This window comes from Suncus etruscus, chromosome 6 (assembly GCF_024139225.1).
Source record: "Suncus etruscus isolate mSunEtr1 chromosome 6, mSunEtr1.pri.cur, whole genome shotgun sequence".
NCBI classification, from domain to species: Eukaryota; Metazoa; Chordata; class Mammalia; order Eulipotyphla; family Soricidae; genus Suncus; species Suncus etruscus.
In genome coordinates, this window is record NC_064853.1 from 100655235 (window position 1) to 100673026 (window position 17792).

The 17792-nt window shown below is 36.1% G+C and overlaps 1 protein-coding gene across 1 annotated transcript in view; it reads left to right on the forward strand.

Annotated features, from left to right (window-relative positions):
• The window catches only part of STAG1 (stromal antigen 1), a 363983-nt gene that overhangs the window by 205717 nt on the left and 140474 nt on the right, over window positions 1-17792 (forward strand). Inside the window, exons 7-8 of the mRNA XM_049775919.1 lie at window positions 219-423; window positions 16998-17149. Coding sequence (XP_049631876.1) covers window positions 219-423; window positions 16998-17149 — 357 coding nt within the window. The remainder of the gene's footprint in view (window positions 1-218; window positions 424-16997; window positions 17150-17792) is intronic.

A 17792-nucleotide genomic window follows, 5' to 3' on the forward strand; every position in this document is an offset into this window, starting at 1 on the left:
AAACTTTATTTCTCTTAGAAACACCTCCCTTTCCCCTTCATTGTCATCGCTTGAGTGCATGACTGTCAAGCACTTGTTGCTCCTGGGATCTTGCTTATCTGTGTGGGTGATGCTGATCATGGAACTGGCAGTCTTGCACATGCATTATGAACCACGTTGATCCATATGCCAAGCTAAAATGATGTGCTATATTAAAAATGTTCTTTTATTCTTTTCAGGACAGTGGTGATTATCCCCTTACCATGCCTGGGCCTCAGTGGAAAAAATTTCGTTCAAACTTTTGTGAATTTATTGGCGTCCTGATTCGACAGTGTCAATATAGCATAATTTATGATGAATATATGATGGACACAGTAATCTCCCTTTTGACTGGGTTGTCAGATTCCCAGGTCAGAGCTTTTAGGCATACAAGTACCCTTGCTGGTAAGTAACCACATTCACTTAGTTTTGTTAAATATGCTCTTTCTAGTTAAACTATATTTACATTGAATACTAATTTAATTGACGTACTCCTAAAATTATTTCCTCTTATGTGATATAGTTTATTTGTTTAGGTAAAATATTAAGCCATTTTGATAAGCTGGCATTTTAATAATCTTGAAAATGCAAATTGAAAATTTCTGGCAATGTCAGCTAATCTCTGAACAGTTTCGATTTTTCCCTACATTCTTTTTCATAATCAGAGAAACTTAAATTTATTCGGCCATGTTCTTTGGTAAATCTAAGTAATATTAAGTTTAAATTTTATATGTATAGTATTTTTTCACTTAATTTCACTGCTTTATTGTTCATTGTTATATTGTGTGTAAGTGCAATTGACCCTTGAACAAATCAGTTAGAGCTATGCAGGTTCTCATGAATAGATGTTTAAAAAACTAACTTCTAGGGGTTGGAGAGATCGTAGAGTAGATAAGTTGCTTGCTTTGTGCAATGCTACTTGGGTTCTTTCCTCAGCACTCTATATAGTACCCCAAGTCTGATTGGAGTGATCCCTGAGCTATCACCAGATGTGACTCACAAATCTAAGAGATTAAATTTTGTTGTTGTTTAGATAACATGCTAATAATATAATTCAGGTTTATAACTTTGATGCAAAATTAATGCATCTTTCCCACGACCAGTGTCTAAAACCCTCCTCTCCTATCCTTGTGTCACTTTTAACTACTGTCTTTATGTTACTTTTAGTCTCAGAGCTTTTTCCATAAAAGTTTTTGATATTTCTTATAAACTATATAGCTTAGAAATGTTGAAATATTTAGGAAAAGATTTGCCATGAACACAAAATATATGAATATAATAACCTGTTTTTAATTATACATGTTATTAGCATAAATATACACAAAGATGCCATTTTAAAGTTTATTAAAATATGCATGACTGCACTCAGTCTGGAACTTATATGCGAACCAGAATTTGTCTTTTCAGAAAATAATTACGTGTAATTTTTCTTTTTTTAACTAACAATAGAACAAAATGTGCTCTCAATTTTTCCCCGTTTTGATGTCACGTTTGGCAGCACTCGGGTTTTTCTGGCTTTGTGTTCAGGAATTATTCAAGCAGGCTTGAAGAGCCTTATAAAATGCCCAGGATTAAACTAGTATTAGCTACATGTAAGACAAACCCTATCCTCTCAAGTGGTCGGCAACCTTTTTTTTCAACTGAGCCAAATCTCGCCAAAACCACAATTGAAATTTATTTTGAGAGCCACACAGGGCGCGCACTGACAGAGGCTAGGAGCAGAGTCCTGACTCCTGGAGAGGCCGCCCGGCACACAGAAAAGCCAAATTAAAAGTGTAAAGAGTCACGTGTGGCTCGCAAGCTGCAGGTTGCCGACCACTGCCTATACTATCATTCTGGCCCCCATGTGCCACTAGTTTTATCCAAATTTTACTGCCTGCCTTTCTGGTTTGTCTTCTTCATTCTCTGGAGTGAGGGATCATCCATCTTTGTATAGACACTAGTTTATAGAAAGTATTAAATGCATGTAAAATTTCTGGTGATTAACAAACTACTAGTTGATAACTGAAGGTGTCTGAAATTACATGAGGTGCTTTGCATGTAGGAGATGTTAGTGCCTCTACCAATGTTAATCCATCCCACAAGTTGTACAAGGGTCAATTGTATCTGAATATGTAGTTTAATTACTTCCATCTGTAAATAGTAATTGCTGACTAGCTAGCATTTTTTTATTTTACTAGTAATTTAATAAACTAAGCATATCTAAATATAGCTATTAAAAGTAATTTTTCATTCAGATAATAGATAATAGTAAGCTATAGATAATATGAAGAACTGGCTAATCACTGTTCACCTTCATTCAGAATCATCTAAACAAGTTTTCAAGTACATAGTGTCATTTTTTTTCTTGTTTTCTTTTCTTTTTTTCCATAGCAGGGTAATTTTATTTAATTTAGGGGTTCTGTTTTCTCTCAGTTGCTTTAACTATGCTTACCTGAAATGTCTGTTTTTTCTTACCTATATATAGTACACGAAGTTCAGTGAGTGTATATGTATGGGTACACTTACATATATAATAAATACTATTAATTACATTATTTAAATAACAGTAATATGTAATTTTATTATAATGGCAATGACCTGTATTGATTGCATTTTATTTTGCCTTAAGTTGTCATTTAATTTATTTAAAACTTTGGGTCTCAAACCTTAGTATGAATCAGAATTATTTGTAGGCCAGATTATTTTGGTTTAATCCAGGAGGTTTTTTTGGTTGATGCTCATGTTGATACTTCGTGGGCTACATACTGCAAATTCTGAATTTGTTATTTTCTTACTCAACCTGTTGTCATAAGTCAGTGTGATATTACCAAATTATTTTTTTATTTTTTTCTTTTAATTCTTCTTTTCAGCCATTTTTCATATAATTATTTCAAGTTAGTATACATTTTACTTTTAGATATAGCTCTCTGAAACACAATAAACACAGTTTTTGGTTTGGGATTTTTTGGGTTCTTAAATGTCCCTTTTGTTAGGAATAAAGAAAGTTTTTCCCCCCAATTACATCTTCATAGTTTTTGTTTTCATCTTTGTTTTAATGTGACAACTTGGCTTCTCTCTTTACATACAAGTTGCCTTTAACTCAGAATATTGAATAATTCTATATGAAAGATTAATATTTAAGACTATAATAGAAGATTGGGGCCTATCTCAGAAAACATTGGTCCATGCACACACACATAGACATGAAGGAATAATATAAGAGCTTACAGGAAAATATAGATTATGTATTAACTTAAAATGTTTTAGTCTAGGAGTCAAGTGCTAGTATAGCAAGTAGATTTTGGTCTCCCACACTACCAACTAGATTCAATCTTTGGCACTCTATATTGTTTTCAGAACCTGATCTGGAGTGATCCCTGAGTGCTAAGCCAGTAGTAAGTCCTGAGCATGTTTCGATGTGGCCCTCCTCCTGCCCCCCCCCCAAAAAAAAGGAGGTTCAGTTTAAAAATTAAAATTAAAAATGTATTTTAATGCCTTTTCCTTTGTTTTTTCACTGTCATGTAAACCCAACATTACTACATCTTATTGACTTTTGGGGGGTTTTGTTTTTGGTATTTGATTTTTGGTTTTGGGATCACATTTGGCAGCACTCAAGAGTTACTCCAGGCTTTGTGACTCCGGGGACCGTATGGGATGCTAGGATTCGAGCCAGGGTCCATCCTGTGTTGGCCACATGCAAGGCAAATGCCTTACCACTGTGCTATCACTCCAGCCTCTATTTTGGGTATTGATTTTTGATTGATCATTTCAGCTTCCATTTCCATTGGTCCATTCACAGTGAATTTTCTTAGCATTAATTTACCTTATATTTATTCTTTTAAATATTTACATGCTGATTTTATATTATACCTAAATACTTTTTAATTACAGCTTTAATTCTCTTTTGGTTGAGTAGCTTTCTCCCACAATTTACATCTGATTTGGATAACTTTTAAATGTGCTTAATAAATGCTGATGTGTTTATGTCTCCAAATCATAGTCTACCCTATTTGAACTAAAATTATTTTTCAAATCAGATACAAAGAAAAATATTTGTTATTTTTGTATTTATTTTTCAAACAATTTACTTTTGAAGTTAAAATTAAATTTCAAAATATTACTTTAAAATTAAATTTTAAAATATTACTTTAATTCTTATGTGTTAATGTTAATGCTTATATCTTCTCTAAGTCTGAGTTGTATACATATGAGAGCTATAAGTCACCTATGTTTCAATAAAAAGCACAGAGATCTTGCTGCTAATTTAATTCCAGATGGGATAACAGTTAGCCACCTTCTCTAGAAAATTTTTGTTCTAATTTTCAACCTTTTAAAAAATGGTTTGTGGGCAAGGGGTAGATTAAAAGATAATCATTTTTATTCACTTTGCAGGACGAGTCTTGGGGACTAGATAAAATGGGCAGGAACAGTTAATCCTCTGCTTCAAAGACTATGTGCATGGACAGTTACAAGGCAGTTATGGCCAGATATGATTATCGGCTTTGGAATAAAATGCTCCTTGACATTGCTTATATCTTAGCTGAGAAGAGAGACAATCAGGTTAGTTGTTTTGTAGGGTACAGCTATGATGAGTTCCAGAGCGTCATAAGTAATTAGAGTGGTCTTATGAGTAGTACTTTGATTGTTTCCCAAATATCACCATTTCTTATTATTAATGGTATCCCTTTTATGAGTATTTATGCATTACATTTAATTGTATACTACATTTTTATTAAATGTTTTCATCATTCTGTAGTTCTCTAGTACTAGTTTTAAGTAGTATTTTGCACTTGAAAGTAATCCATACTTTCTTTAAATTTTTCTTTACCACTAAATTGAAACATATTGTTCATATAATATTTTATATTTTCCTCAATTTCCCTCTTCTGTTGAAATAGTAAAGTATTCCGTCCTTCTAGTTTGACCCATCTTAATGAGGAAGCTTCACATTGTATTGTATTGCCCATTAGAGTTTTACAAACTATAATTCTCAGAATTAAGTACTCTTATGTATGTTGTAGATATCTCAAATGAACATATTAGAAGATAGTTTTGGCTCTAATATAAATAACATATTTTCACTTTAATTTGAAGATATTTACAGTCTGTGACTGAGTACATTTCTTCCAAATTTGATAAAAAAAATCAAATAAACATTTGGTGACAGATAAACTTTTCTCAAGATATTTTTAAAATTCCTTTTGTTTTACCATTTCATTTCATGGTATTAAGAAGGTAAATCAACCTGTTAAGCAGTCTAAACACAATCAAAATCTATGTGTTATTAGTTGTTGACCTCAAAATTTTGTTTGATGACTATAGATTAAAATGTTAATTTGACTTTTTCTTTTATTTTCCCCTAATTTTTGCATTTTTCTCACAGTTTTTTTGGTTTTAAACTGTTACTCATATTTGTAAAGTGAAAATGCTGATTTGAACAAACACTAAAATTTGTATTAATGGCAGATGTTCTTTCTAGTTTCTATGAATTTTTAAAAAAATTAGAATATCTTGTTATCTTATTAAAATCAAGTGATCTCAAATGCTGGGATCCCTATTTCCAGCAGTAGTACAGAAACTTAGACTTACAGGGAAGTAAGTCTGAGTTTATAATTATATTGTTATAATTATAATCTTATATTGAAAACTACTTTGCCTCAGAATGCTAACTTCTGTTCTTTGACTTTCAGTTGTTAAAACTATGTAATATAGTGGTTCATAAAATGAGTTCTAGACAACCTCCGACTCTGTATCCCTTTTTCAGCTTTTATTAGTTATTTTTACTTGAACAAATCCTTAACTTATCTGGCCTCACATCATATGCAAAAAAATTAGGAGCTCTTGAAACTGCCTGGCATGTATGGTGTTCCATGATTTAAAAACAAATGATAAGAGTAATTTAATTAGTGCTTTAGTCAATTCCTTGATTTAGTACATTAGTGTGTGTAGTGGTTAATTTTATTCTTGTTTTTCTCAGAATTCTTTTTAATTATGAGAACAATGATGCAAAGAAAGAGGACGAGGTAAAGTTACAGTGAATGGACCCATAAACAGAGTTCTCAGAAGAAATCCCCTTGCTGACTCCTAAATTTTGAACTTACAGTCAAAGAACATTAAGAAAAATAAAACAGGACCCATGTACAATTACTTTGTTCACAAGTCCCCAGATTGTAGTACATTATAACTTTCCTTAGCTTTCTCAGAATTTTGTTAACAGTTAAATTTCTTAAGACACCATGGTTTACATAGTTGTTTTTAATTTAGTTATTTCCAGCATTCATTATTCCAACTCTAATCCCATCACCAGTGTAATTCCCTCCAACCTTGTTACCAGTTTCCCAACCTCCCTGAAGCCTGCTCCATGCTGGTACAAATGATTCTTAATGTTGCTTGTTACCACTAAATAGTAATGTAATTATTGGAAAAAATTAAAACTTTATTAAAAGAAAATTTGTGGAAATTATCATATCACAATGGGGTCTTTATGATATTTTGTGACAGTCTAGTATGCTATATATATTGCTAGTTGAGTGCTCTGTTGTTAGCTTTGTTGAGGTTATGTAGCTTCTATAATGATTTCACATTTAATTTGAGGGTCTTTGAAACTGGACTTATGACAACCTGTGTGTGTGTGTGAGACAACATGTGTGTGTGAGACAACATGTGTGTGTGTGTGTGTGTGTGTGACACACGCATGCTGCCCTAACTCCAAATTGTCCCCTAGAGATGTCAGCTACAAAGCGAGCATACCTGGAGTTTGGGCAGTTACGAGTCTCTGCAGAGATTATGTAAAAGTGATGAAGCTTAGCTAGTATGACAGCATTTGTAGGGTAGGTCTATGTGTGCAGTCCCCAAGGGCTGCACTATTAGTTTTTGCTGCTGGTTGTTCCTCTCTCAAGATTTAGATGAGTTTATGGCATTGACCACTTGCTTAAATATCGCCAAAGGCTCTAGATAATTGGCCTGGCTGCAAGGACTTCTGGAAGTACAGAGGCTTGTGGGGAGGTAGCATGCCTCAGAATTTTCGTGAACACTATTTTAGTAAATGAAGACATAACAAAGACCTTATTAGAACTGTGTTTACTAGGGCCAGAGTGGTGCCTTGCACCGCTAACCTAGGATGGACTACGGTTTGATCCCCCAGCATCTCATATGGTCTCCCAAGCCAGGAGCGATTTCTGAGTGCATAGCCAGGAGTAATCTCTGAGCGTCACTGGGTGTGGCCCAAAAAACAAAACAAACAAAAACAAAAAAGCCTGTGTTTATTAAAATTTTTCTTACTACAACTCCCTTCCAACCTTTTTACTTGTGGTGGTCCTTTTTCCTCCTGGTTATTTCCCTACTCTTTTTGTTTTTGTTTTTTTCTTTTATTTTTCTTTTTGGTCCATGTGGGGTGATGCTCAGGGGTTACTCCTGGCTAAGCACTCAGAAATTGCTCCTGGCTTGCAGGGGATCATATGGTATGCCAGAGGATCTAACCATAGTCAGTCCTAGGCAAGGCAAGTGCCCTAGTGCTGCGCCACTGCTCTGGTCCCTATTTCCCTACTTTTATTCCATCCCCTGGCTACCCCTTTACGTGATTTTTATTTTCAGATACTGAATGTCCATATCGGGGCAAATACTCCATGGTTATGAAACATTGATGTAGAGTCAATGTTTCTATTCCTGTCTTTATAATTTTATTTTCTCTCTATTGTTGTTGTTGTTCTTACCTTCTCATTATTTTGTATATTTGTCATTGCATTTTTTATAGGGGGGTGGATTTGGGGTTACACCCCAGGACATTCAGGGGTTACTCCTGGCTCTAGGCTCAGAAATTGCTCCTGTCAGGCCTAGGGGATCATATGGGATGTCGGATTCGAACCACCATCCTTCTGTATGCAAGGCAAATGCCCTACCTCCATGCTATCTCTCTGAACCCTTTCATTGCATTTAAAAAAAGTAATTTTAACTTTTTTAGCCCTTCTGTAAATAAATAACATATGTCTCCCATCAACATTCTCATCCTCGCTCAGTTTATTTTGTTTTGATTTTTCAGTCACACCCAGCAGTTTCCAGGACTTATTTCTGACTCTGTGTTTTGGGATCACATTTGGCAGTCCTCAGACCTTATGGTTTCTCAATTGTGAATTTCTTATTTCATTCTTAATTTAGTCTCTCCTTTTTTGGATAGTATGATTTTGGTTCTTGAGAAGCCAATCATGTTTGTTGGTTTTTTTGGTGATGAAGTGGACTGTCTATGCTCAGGGACTCCTTGGCTTTCTGATAAGTTGCCACACCTAACATTACTCTGGGGATGGTACTTGGTGTACTGTTCCAACTGTTGTTGCTGTAAGCACATGGTAAGGCAAACGTCTTAACCACTGTACTATTGTTCCAGCTCCAAAATCAAAATTTTAAAAATATTGTAGACATCTATACTGGACTATCTATCTCTCCAGCCTCATAATAAAAATTAAACTGCACAGTTGTGCTTAGGGACCTCTAGGACTATACCCAATAATGCTTGGGGACCTTGTAGTACTAGTACTAAGTACAAGCCATTTCCCATAATGGCTCAGTAGCTATTCATTCGATATTTGTACCATCTGTTTTTGTTATGTTTTTAACTTTTAGAATTGTTTTGATGTGTTTTTTTTGTGTTTGTTTGTTTGTTGTTGTTTTTATACCACATCTGGTGATATTTAGGAGTGACTCCTTGCTCTGCATTCATGAGTCACACCAATTGATACTCAGGAGACCTTGTAGCATACTGAGGATCAAACTTAGGTTGGCTGCATGAAAGACAAGAACCCTATACTATCCAGCCCTGTGCCATTCAATTTTATGCTCTAAATATCAATATCTTTTATGATAACTTCTAAATACTTATCTATTAGATATCTTCACTTAGATACCATATTTTCTGGCGTATAAGATGACTTTTGAAACAAAAAAAGTCAACCGAAAATCGGGGGTCGTCTTATACGCCAAGTATATCCCAAAAAATGTTTCAATATGCCGCTAAACAAAAATTGTCTGAATATTGCCACAAAATAAATTTTTTAACTCGATCCTGTACCAATCACTGCAAGGCTGCTCGGACCACCTCTCTAACTCAGCCAATTCAAGCAGGCTTCTTATGCATGCAAATTAGACAATGTTCAGGACCCAAATCTACACTGTCAAAAGTTGCTCAGATTAGACAGAGTCAGAGAGGAAGTCTATTACAGTATAACCTTTGAAACTTTGCTTGTTGTGATTGGCTCACTGTGGTACATGAGCATAGGAACACATGCAGCACAGGAACGTTCTGTCTGATACAGCGAATACAGGCCTAAACCAATGCTTTAACTGCAAAATTAGGGGTCGTCTTAATACGCTGGCAAATACAGTACATAACAGTCAAAAGAATTTCTAATTGCCTTTCTCTCAGTTTTCCACTTTATAAGCTATGTGTTTTTCAAGTGTACCTTTAATATCTTCGTATTTAATCACTTCTAGATATACCTTTTATTTTAATTCAAGCCATCATTACTTGACAATCACTCTAGGACCAAAACTTGAGAGTCATCACTGTAAGCTTTTAGCAAAATATTTTCAGTTTTTCTTTAATGGTGTACTTTTACTTTTATTCTTCTGAAGTCTCCACAAAACAGTTAATACATAAATTTAAATTAGAACTTAGAATAAAATATGTCAACTGTTTCTTACCCACAGCAAATTTTCAAGTTGGTCTTAATTCAGAGATTACATTTCTTGATTCTGTTTAGAGATAAATATATTCCTTGTAATATGACCACTTAATTCCTCCTTCTACTTACTTTTCTGCTTTGTGCACACCAAAATAATCTTGCTGTTTTGAGTGCCCTCCTCAGAATAGTTTTATCTTCTCATTTTCTTTTATTACAACAATGTGATATACATAATAATTGCTTTTTATTCTTGTTCTATACAACACTATTATGTCCATATGCTTCTTCATCTTATCCTCTAGTATCAATTTTTTGAGGTTTTCCCACCAGATCTAATTTTTAAAAAATTTCCCCCCGCTTCTCTTCTAATTAAAAAAAATTTTAAAACACACTTTACTATGCTCAAGACTTATTCCTTGCTCTGGACTCAGTATCATTCCTTCCAGGTTTGAAGGGCCATATGGGGATCTGGGAATCAAATATAGATAAGCACCTTGCTCACTGTAAAATCTCTTTTGCCCCTATCCTATATATTTTGAATGCCATACTTTATTTTTCTTTATAGACTTTTTTGCTTACTGAGATTATTTTTGTATATGTATTTTATGCTTCACTAACTTGTAAAAGTTCCTCTATTTGGGGGGGGGGGTTGGGCCACACCCATTGATGCTCAGGGATTACTCCTGGCTATTAGCTCAGAAATCGCTCCCAGCTTGGGGAACCATGTGGGATCCAACCGTGGTCCATTCTAGGTCAGCCGCATGCAGAACAGATACCCTACCACTGAACCACTGCTTTAGCCCCAAGTTCCTCTATTTTCTCTTTCTACTGCTGAGGCAATATGTTGGATTGTTGGATAAAGTACTCATTAAATGCTTCTAGAATTCGTGGTAAAAGACTTTTTGTTGAGGGGGCGGAGTAATAGCACAGCAGTAGGGTTTTTGCCTTGAACACTGCTGATCCAGGATGGACCCGGTTCAATCCCTGGCATTTCATATGGTCCCTAGAGCATGCCAGGAACTAACCCTGAGCGCTGCTGGGTGTGGCCAAAAACCAAAAAAAAAAAAAAACCTTTGTTTCATTGTTTTGTTTTAAATTTGGTGATGATCAGGAACTATTTCTTTTGGTGTTCCAAGGGGGCATGCAGTAACAGAGATTATACTGGTCTACTGTATGCAATAACTGATTGGTTTCTTTTTTTTTTGTTGTTATTTTTTTGTCTTGAATGGGTTCTCAAACCCAGAAACCTCAGTAAGTGCTTTACTGCTGAGCTGCTACATCTCCGTCCCCTAAAAATTTCTTTCTAGGCCCAGTCTGTACTGATAAAGTACATTTGTAAAATGCAATTAAAAAGTAAAATGTATGGGCCACAGTAGTAGGGCGTTTGCCTTGCATACTGCTGACCCAGGATAGATGCAGGTTTGATCCTCAGCATCCCAAGCTAGGAGAAATTTCTTTCCTTTCCTTTCCTTTCCTTTCCTTTCCTTTCCTTTCCTTTCCTTTCCTTTCCTTTCCTTTCCTTTCCTTTCCTTTCCTTTCCTTTCCTTTCCTTTCCTTTCCTTTCCTTTCCTTTCCTTTCCTTTCCTTTCCTTTCCTTTCCTTTCCTTTCCTTTCCTTTCCTTTCCTTTCCTTTCCTTTCCTTTCCTTTCCTTTCCTTTCCTTTCCTTTCCTTTCCTTTCCTTTCCTTTCCTTTCCTTTCCTTTCCTTTCCTTTCCTTTCCTTTCCTTTCCTTTCTTGCTTTCTTTCTTGCTTTCTTGCTTTCTTGCTTGCTTTCTTGCTTGCTTTCTTGCTTTTCTTTTCTTTTCTTTTTTAATTATGAGAACAAAGATGCGAAGAAAGAGGACAAGGTACAGTTATAATGGAAGGACAATCACCCATAAACAGAATTCTCAGAGGAAATCCTCTTGCTGATACCTTAATTTTGAACTTTCAGCCAAAGAACATTAAGAAAAATAAAACGGAACCCATGTACAATTACTTTGTCCCTCAAGTCACCAGATTGTAGTACATTATAACATTTCTTAGCAGTACACAAAGCAAGCTAAGGCCATAAAACTTATGCAACTCCTTAAACATTGAAGGCATAGTATTTTTTTACATTTTCTTGCACATGCTTATTAGTTTAAGTTAACCTCAAAAATTTAAGTGAGTTTTTTTTAAGGATTAGAGTCAAAGGAGCACCATAAAAATGGTGTTAGAGTGGCAATTATTGTTTGCATAGGCCCACCAAAATATGAGGGACATGGAAAGGAAAGGCCTTGGCCTAAATACAAGGAGAACCCTACCCCTGAAGTTTCCTGGCATAAGACCAACTCTAGGCTCCAGGCAAACTAGTTTGTCCAATCCAAGTCTTTGTCTGTAGTGCCAGTTCACTTTTATTTTTCATAGTCTCTGTTGTTGGTATCATGTTTCTGTATTAAAGATCCTGGAATCTGCATTTCCTAAATTGAAGTCAGGATGGTGTAGAGCATCCTCTATTTTCTCCTCACATTAAGAAGACCAATGCAGAGAACCCTGTCCTATAAGCAGATCGTTGTTATCAAGTCTTCTTAGTGTTGAGGGAAGTCTCTTTTGAGCAGGTCAATGTCAGAGCAGTGGTAGGGTCTTCCCTGGTAGAGGATTGCTTCCAGATGATGTTATAAATGACCTTGGATGTTTCGTAGATAGCTTCCCTGGTTCAGGGGTGGATGGAGAATGCATATTCTTCTGAGGCCTGTGCCAGGTCATTATGTCAATGTTCAGGGTGTAAGGACCCATTGCACTACAAGATTTGTGTGTTCCTATCTCTATTAGATAAGAACTTATTTATATGTATAGTATTTTTCCATTTTAATGTGCCTATGCAAACAAGGAACAATGCCACGTGGCCCATATGGGGGCCGCAAGAAAAAGTCTAACAATCCCCCATGACATGGTTCAAACATAAGCATTAAACTAAGGGACTCTTTCACCAAAATTCCTTATTGAACAGCTCATAAAGAGAAGAAAAGATAAAAAGTGGGGAAAATGGTCACTTTATAAGAGAATATTTAGTAAGAGTTATAGCTGTCAAAGAAAATAGACATAAGGGCCCGGAGAGATAGCACAGCGGTGTTTGCCTTGCAAGCAGCCGATCCAGGACCAAAGGTGGTTGGTTCGTATACCGGTGTCCCATATGGTCCCCCGTGCCTACCAGGAGCTATTTCTGAGCAGACAGCCAGGAGTAACCCCTGAGCACCGCCGGGTGTGACCCAAAAAACCAAAAAAAAAAAAAAAAAATAGACATAAAATGTTCAAAAGCCATACGTGTCCATTTTATGTCTTTTGAAATAGTTGGGGGTTGTTAAATCCAGTGCACCACTTTGGTCTGTGATTAGGACTGTGTGGTACTGAACTTAAAAAGGGTAAATGGGGGGTACTGATGCTTGGGGGTGAGAGAGGTAAGGAATAAAAATGAGCTTTACAGGGGTATGCGAAAGGGCACAATACAAGATGGACATTCTGCATACACAAAACATAACTTAAGGATAGGGAATACTATTAATATATACTGTAAACATGTAGACTGGTAAGAAATTGCCAGTGACTGCCTTAGTGAAACCAAGCAGCTCTCAGCACCCCCCAAGTTTGGACCCACATTTTCTGGCCACCTGGGCTGGCTCCCAGGGAAGGCCTGGAGGCAGGGGGCAGGAGAGGGGACGGCTGGGGGCCTACCAAGGCTCCCAGCACCCCAACCGAGGGAGAAGGCCTTGGACCTAGGGTCTCCCCAGACCCCATGCCAGCTAGAGCTAGCCTACAGATCAAGAAAGGATTTGGTAGAGAGCCAGGAGCAATTTCTGATGGCAGAGCCAGGAGTATCCCCTGTGCATAGCCAAGTGTGGCCCAAAAACCAAAAAAAAAAAAGTAAAATATATGTTACTTTTTTAATAGATTCAACACACCTAAGATTAGACTTAAGATTAGAAAAATTTCTGAAAGCTTTCAGAATTAGCCACTTATACTCCACAACTATTTTCAGGCAACTGCATTAGAATTAAGTTTACCAGCTATTAAAAATATTAGGGCTATTTGGCTGTGACATTTGTCACCCCATTGATCACCACGGTTGATTCTGCTGATCTGGCTATCTTAGGCAAGTACAATTTTACTTCCCTCAACTCTCTCCATGTGTGTCCTTCCTAAAACTGTGCGCTTGGTTGAAGCGAACGGCCTACTCAACAGCCTACAGTTCTTCAGACCCAAATAGACAGTTCTTCAGTCTAGGTCCTCGTTGGTGAACCTATGGCACACGTGACAGTGGTGGCACGTGAAGGCCTTGCAGCTGGCACACAGGAAAACCCACAATTAAGATATGCGGCGCATGCTGCATAGTTTTTAGATACTAAAATCTTGTTATTAAGGTTTAATTGACGTGCTGGCACTTTTGAGGAAATTCTTTGGTTTTGTGCAGCAGTTTGGGCACTGGGCTCAAAAAGGTTTACCATCACAGGTCTAGGGTATACGAGTAGGTATACCCCTTGCAAGAGCCTCCAAGAAAGCTCTGTAGTTCTCCAACTATTAAAATATGGAGGCTAACTTCCCTGTGATGGATGTAGTGAAGCTACTTAAAATAAACCCTTTTCACAGAACCCAGGTGTAATAACTATAGTAATATTTATAAAATGTTTCTATTAAAGTACCAGTAAAAATTTCCCTCACTATGTGGAAGTGATTCATTTTCATTGGACTTTCTAGCTCTTTAAAATCTCTAGGTTTCCTCTTTAAATTAGAAATCATTTGCTGTTTATTTGCTTATTTGTTGGGATGTGTAGATTTCATGGTTTTGTGTTTGTTTCTTTTTTTAAATTGATATTTTAGTTTTGAGGTCACTCCTAGCAGTGCTCACGGGCTACTTCTTGCTCTATGTTCAGGAGTCATTCATAGTCATATAGTTCTTAGGAACCATAAGTATTGCCAGTGGTAGAATTTAGGATCTGCTACATGCAAGGCAGTTGCTTATCTCTTTATTATCTTGCCAGGCACCCTTGATTAATTTTTAAATTATTTAACTAAGATGAGAGAAGAATGATTATACAATGACTGTTGGTGTTTTGGGTCTAGGTTCACAAGCAGGTACACAGCTAAATAAATTCAAGAAAATATGAGTCTTTGCAACTACTGATATCTAGGATGTTGTTAATCTGATTATCAGATCATTGTCTTAGATATCAAGTAAATTGAATAACCATCATTATTATAACCTAAGTCAATAAAATCTCTGACATAGACACTTTTCAGTGCTCCATATTTCTATTGTCTTGAGATGTTCTTTTTATGTAGATAAATTTAGAAAATTCTTATACATTCATTGTATAATTAAATACTCTGCTTATATTGTAAACTCTTTAACTGAGCTATATTTTGAAATCAAAGCCTTTCTCTACTTATTATATTAGACACAGTATGTGAAAAAAAGAATCATTTTTACTAATTGCATTTTCCAGTAGTCACCAACTTAGATGCGTTTATTTGGCCACACCCAGTAATACTCAGAAATACACAACCACTTGGTTTTGTGCTTAGGAATAACTCCTGGCAGTGCTGGGGAGACCATATGGGATGCTGGAAATCGAATCTGGATCTATCACATACAAGACAAACACCTTCCCTGCTGTACTATCACTCTCACCTTTAGGTATCCCTCTCCACTTCGAGTTTTTTTCTTAGTTTTTAAGGTCAGCAGCAATCGCTTATTTACATGGAGTTAGCTAAAATGTAGATGGAAGAGTCTCAGAATAACAAATTATGTATAAGGATAGATCACTGGCATTATTACTATAGATAAGTGAATGGAATTAGTGCCCTTTTAAAGCATATGCATGCTCATGGGCCGGAGAGATAGTATGGAGGTAGGGCATTTACCTTGCATGCAGGACAGTGGTTCGAATCCCAGCATCCCACATGGTCCCCCGAGCCTGCCAGGAGCGATTTCTGAGCATAGAGCCAGGAGTAACCCTGAGCGCTGCCAGGTATGACCCAAAGAAAACAAAAACAAACAAACAAAAAAAATATATATATATATATTTATGCATGCTCTTAATTGGAGGTGTATATAAGTAGTGAATCTTTTTTTCCAAAAACACTTCAGTTGTTTTCAGTTTTTTATGACTGATCATTTCTACTTCAAAATTAATACCTATAAGGGTAAAAATTGGGGAATTGTTTACCAACGTTTCTTTGATATATATATATTTTTTTTTGTTTGTTTGTTTTTTGTTTTTGGGCCACACCTGGTGACGCTCAGGGGTTACTCCTGGCTATGCACTCAGAAGTTGCTATATATATATATATATATATATATATATAGGTGTATATATATATATATATAGGTGTATATATATATTTATACACACACACTTTTTTTTTCTTTTGTTTTGTTTTTGGGTCACACCCGGCGGTGCTCAGGGGTTACTCCTGGCTGTCTGCTGAGAAATAGCTCCTGGCAGGCACGGGGGACCATATGGGACTCCGGGATTCGAACCAACCACCTTTGGTCCTGAATCGGCTGCTTGCAAGGCAAATGCTGCTGTGCTATCTCTCCAGGCCCCATTTTATGGTATATTTTTTAATGAATTTATTAAATACAGGATTAGTCTTTTTTCAGACATTGAATGTCTGACAGGGAGATACCATCATTGTGAATAAAGATAAAGATTTGCAACAAGGTTCCTTGGATACGTCTAAGTCAAGGTATTAAGGAAGACATTTATACAGTATTGGAGGAAGAAAAATCTAGTAGACTTGACTAATATGACTGTTGAATATGTATTGATCATGAGCAAGTCTTCTACTACTAAAGCCTTTCATCCCAGATGTGAGGGCGGTGCCTTTTAATGGGTGAATGTTAATGACCCAGGGTCAGTGAGGCAGAAATATGCAGGCTTAAGGTGGGAGTTTTACTTCTATATGTTTTGTTTGTTTTGTCCTTTTGTTGTTGTTGTTATTGTTGTTGTTGTTGTTGGGGAGGGGCTACACCTGGCAGGGCTCAGGAATTACTCCTGACTCTGTACTCAGAAGTCACTCCAGGCAGGCTCTGGGAACCATATGAAATATGGGATGCAGGGGATCAAATCTAGGCCAGCTGCATAAAAAGCATACCTTGCTATGCTATTGCTCTGGCTCCTATAAAAGTTTTGGGTTTTTTTGTTTCTTTGTTTTTTAATTGAAGTATACCAGGATGGGAAAACAGATTAACTAGTTTCTTCTTTCATCCATATCCTTTATAAATCTATAATATCAATTGTAAATCTTTGGGATGAAAGTCTGATTCATAGGTGGATTCTATAATCATCCTTTATATTGTAGCCATGAAGCTCATGACTGCGCTGGTGAATGTTGCCTTAAACCTCAGTATTCATCAGGATAATACACAGAGACAGTATGAAGCTGAGAGGAATAAAATGATTGGAAAAAGAGCCAATGAAAGGTTAGAGTTACTGCTTCAGAAGCGAAAAGAGGTAAGTTTCTTGGTTATTGAAAGAGTTTTCCTTTGTTTTAAAAACATATAGTAAAGGGGCTGAAGGATTAATAGAATAGGTTTTGCTAACCCTGGATCAATCCTTGGTGTCTCAGATGGTGCCTGGAATAAGGCCAGGAGTAATTTCTGAGGACAGAGCCAGGAGTAACCCAAACATCACTGAGTGTGTCCCCAAAAACAACAAAAAAAATTTAGTACCTCAGAATCAGCTAAAGAGGTGGTGAAAGATCTCTACAAGAAAACAAAAAAACACTACTTCAAATCTAAGAGAGGACACGATGAAATGGAAACACTTTCAGGTATAAATTTATGAGGATCTAAAAAGAAATTTATACATAAAGATACATTTGACTAATATAAACTTCTATAAAATTGAAAATGTAAGTTCAAATGGAACTATAAACCATGCAGGAAAACTCCAAATATTAACTGAGCTTATTCATGTATTATAAATTAAAGATGGTAACATAAAATAACTATTGATTAAAAAACCTTGCATATAGAAATAAGACATAAATGCAAAGCACAGGTTTTTGTTTTATCTTTTTTAGTAATATCTTTATTTAAGCACCATGATTACAAACATGTTTGTAGTTGAGTTTCAATTATAAATAACCAGTACA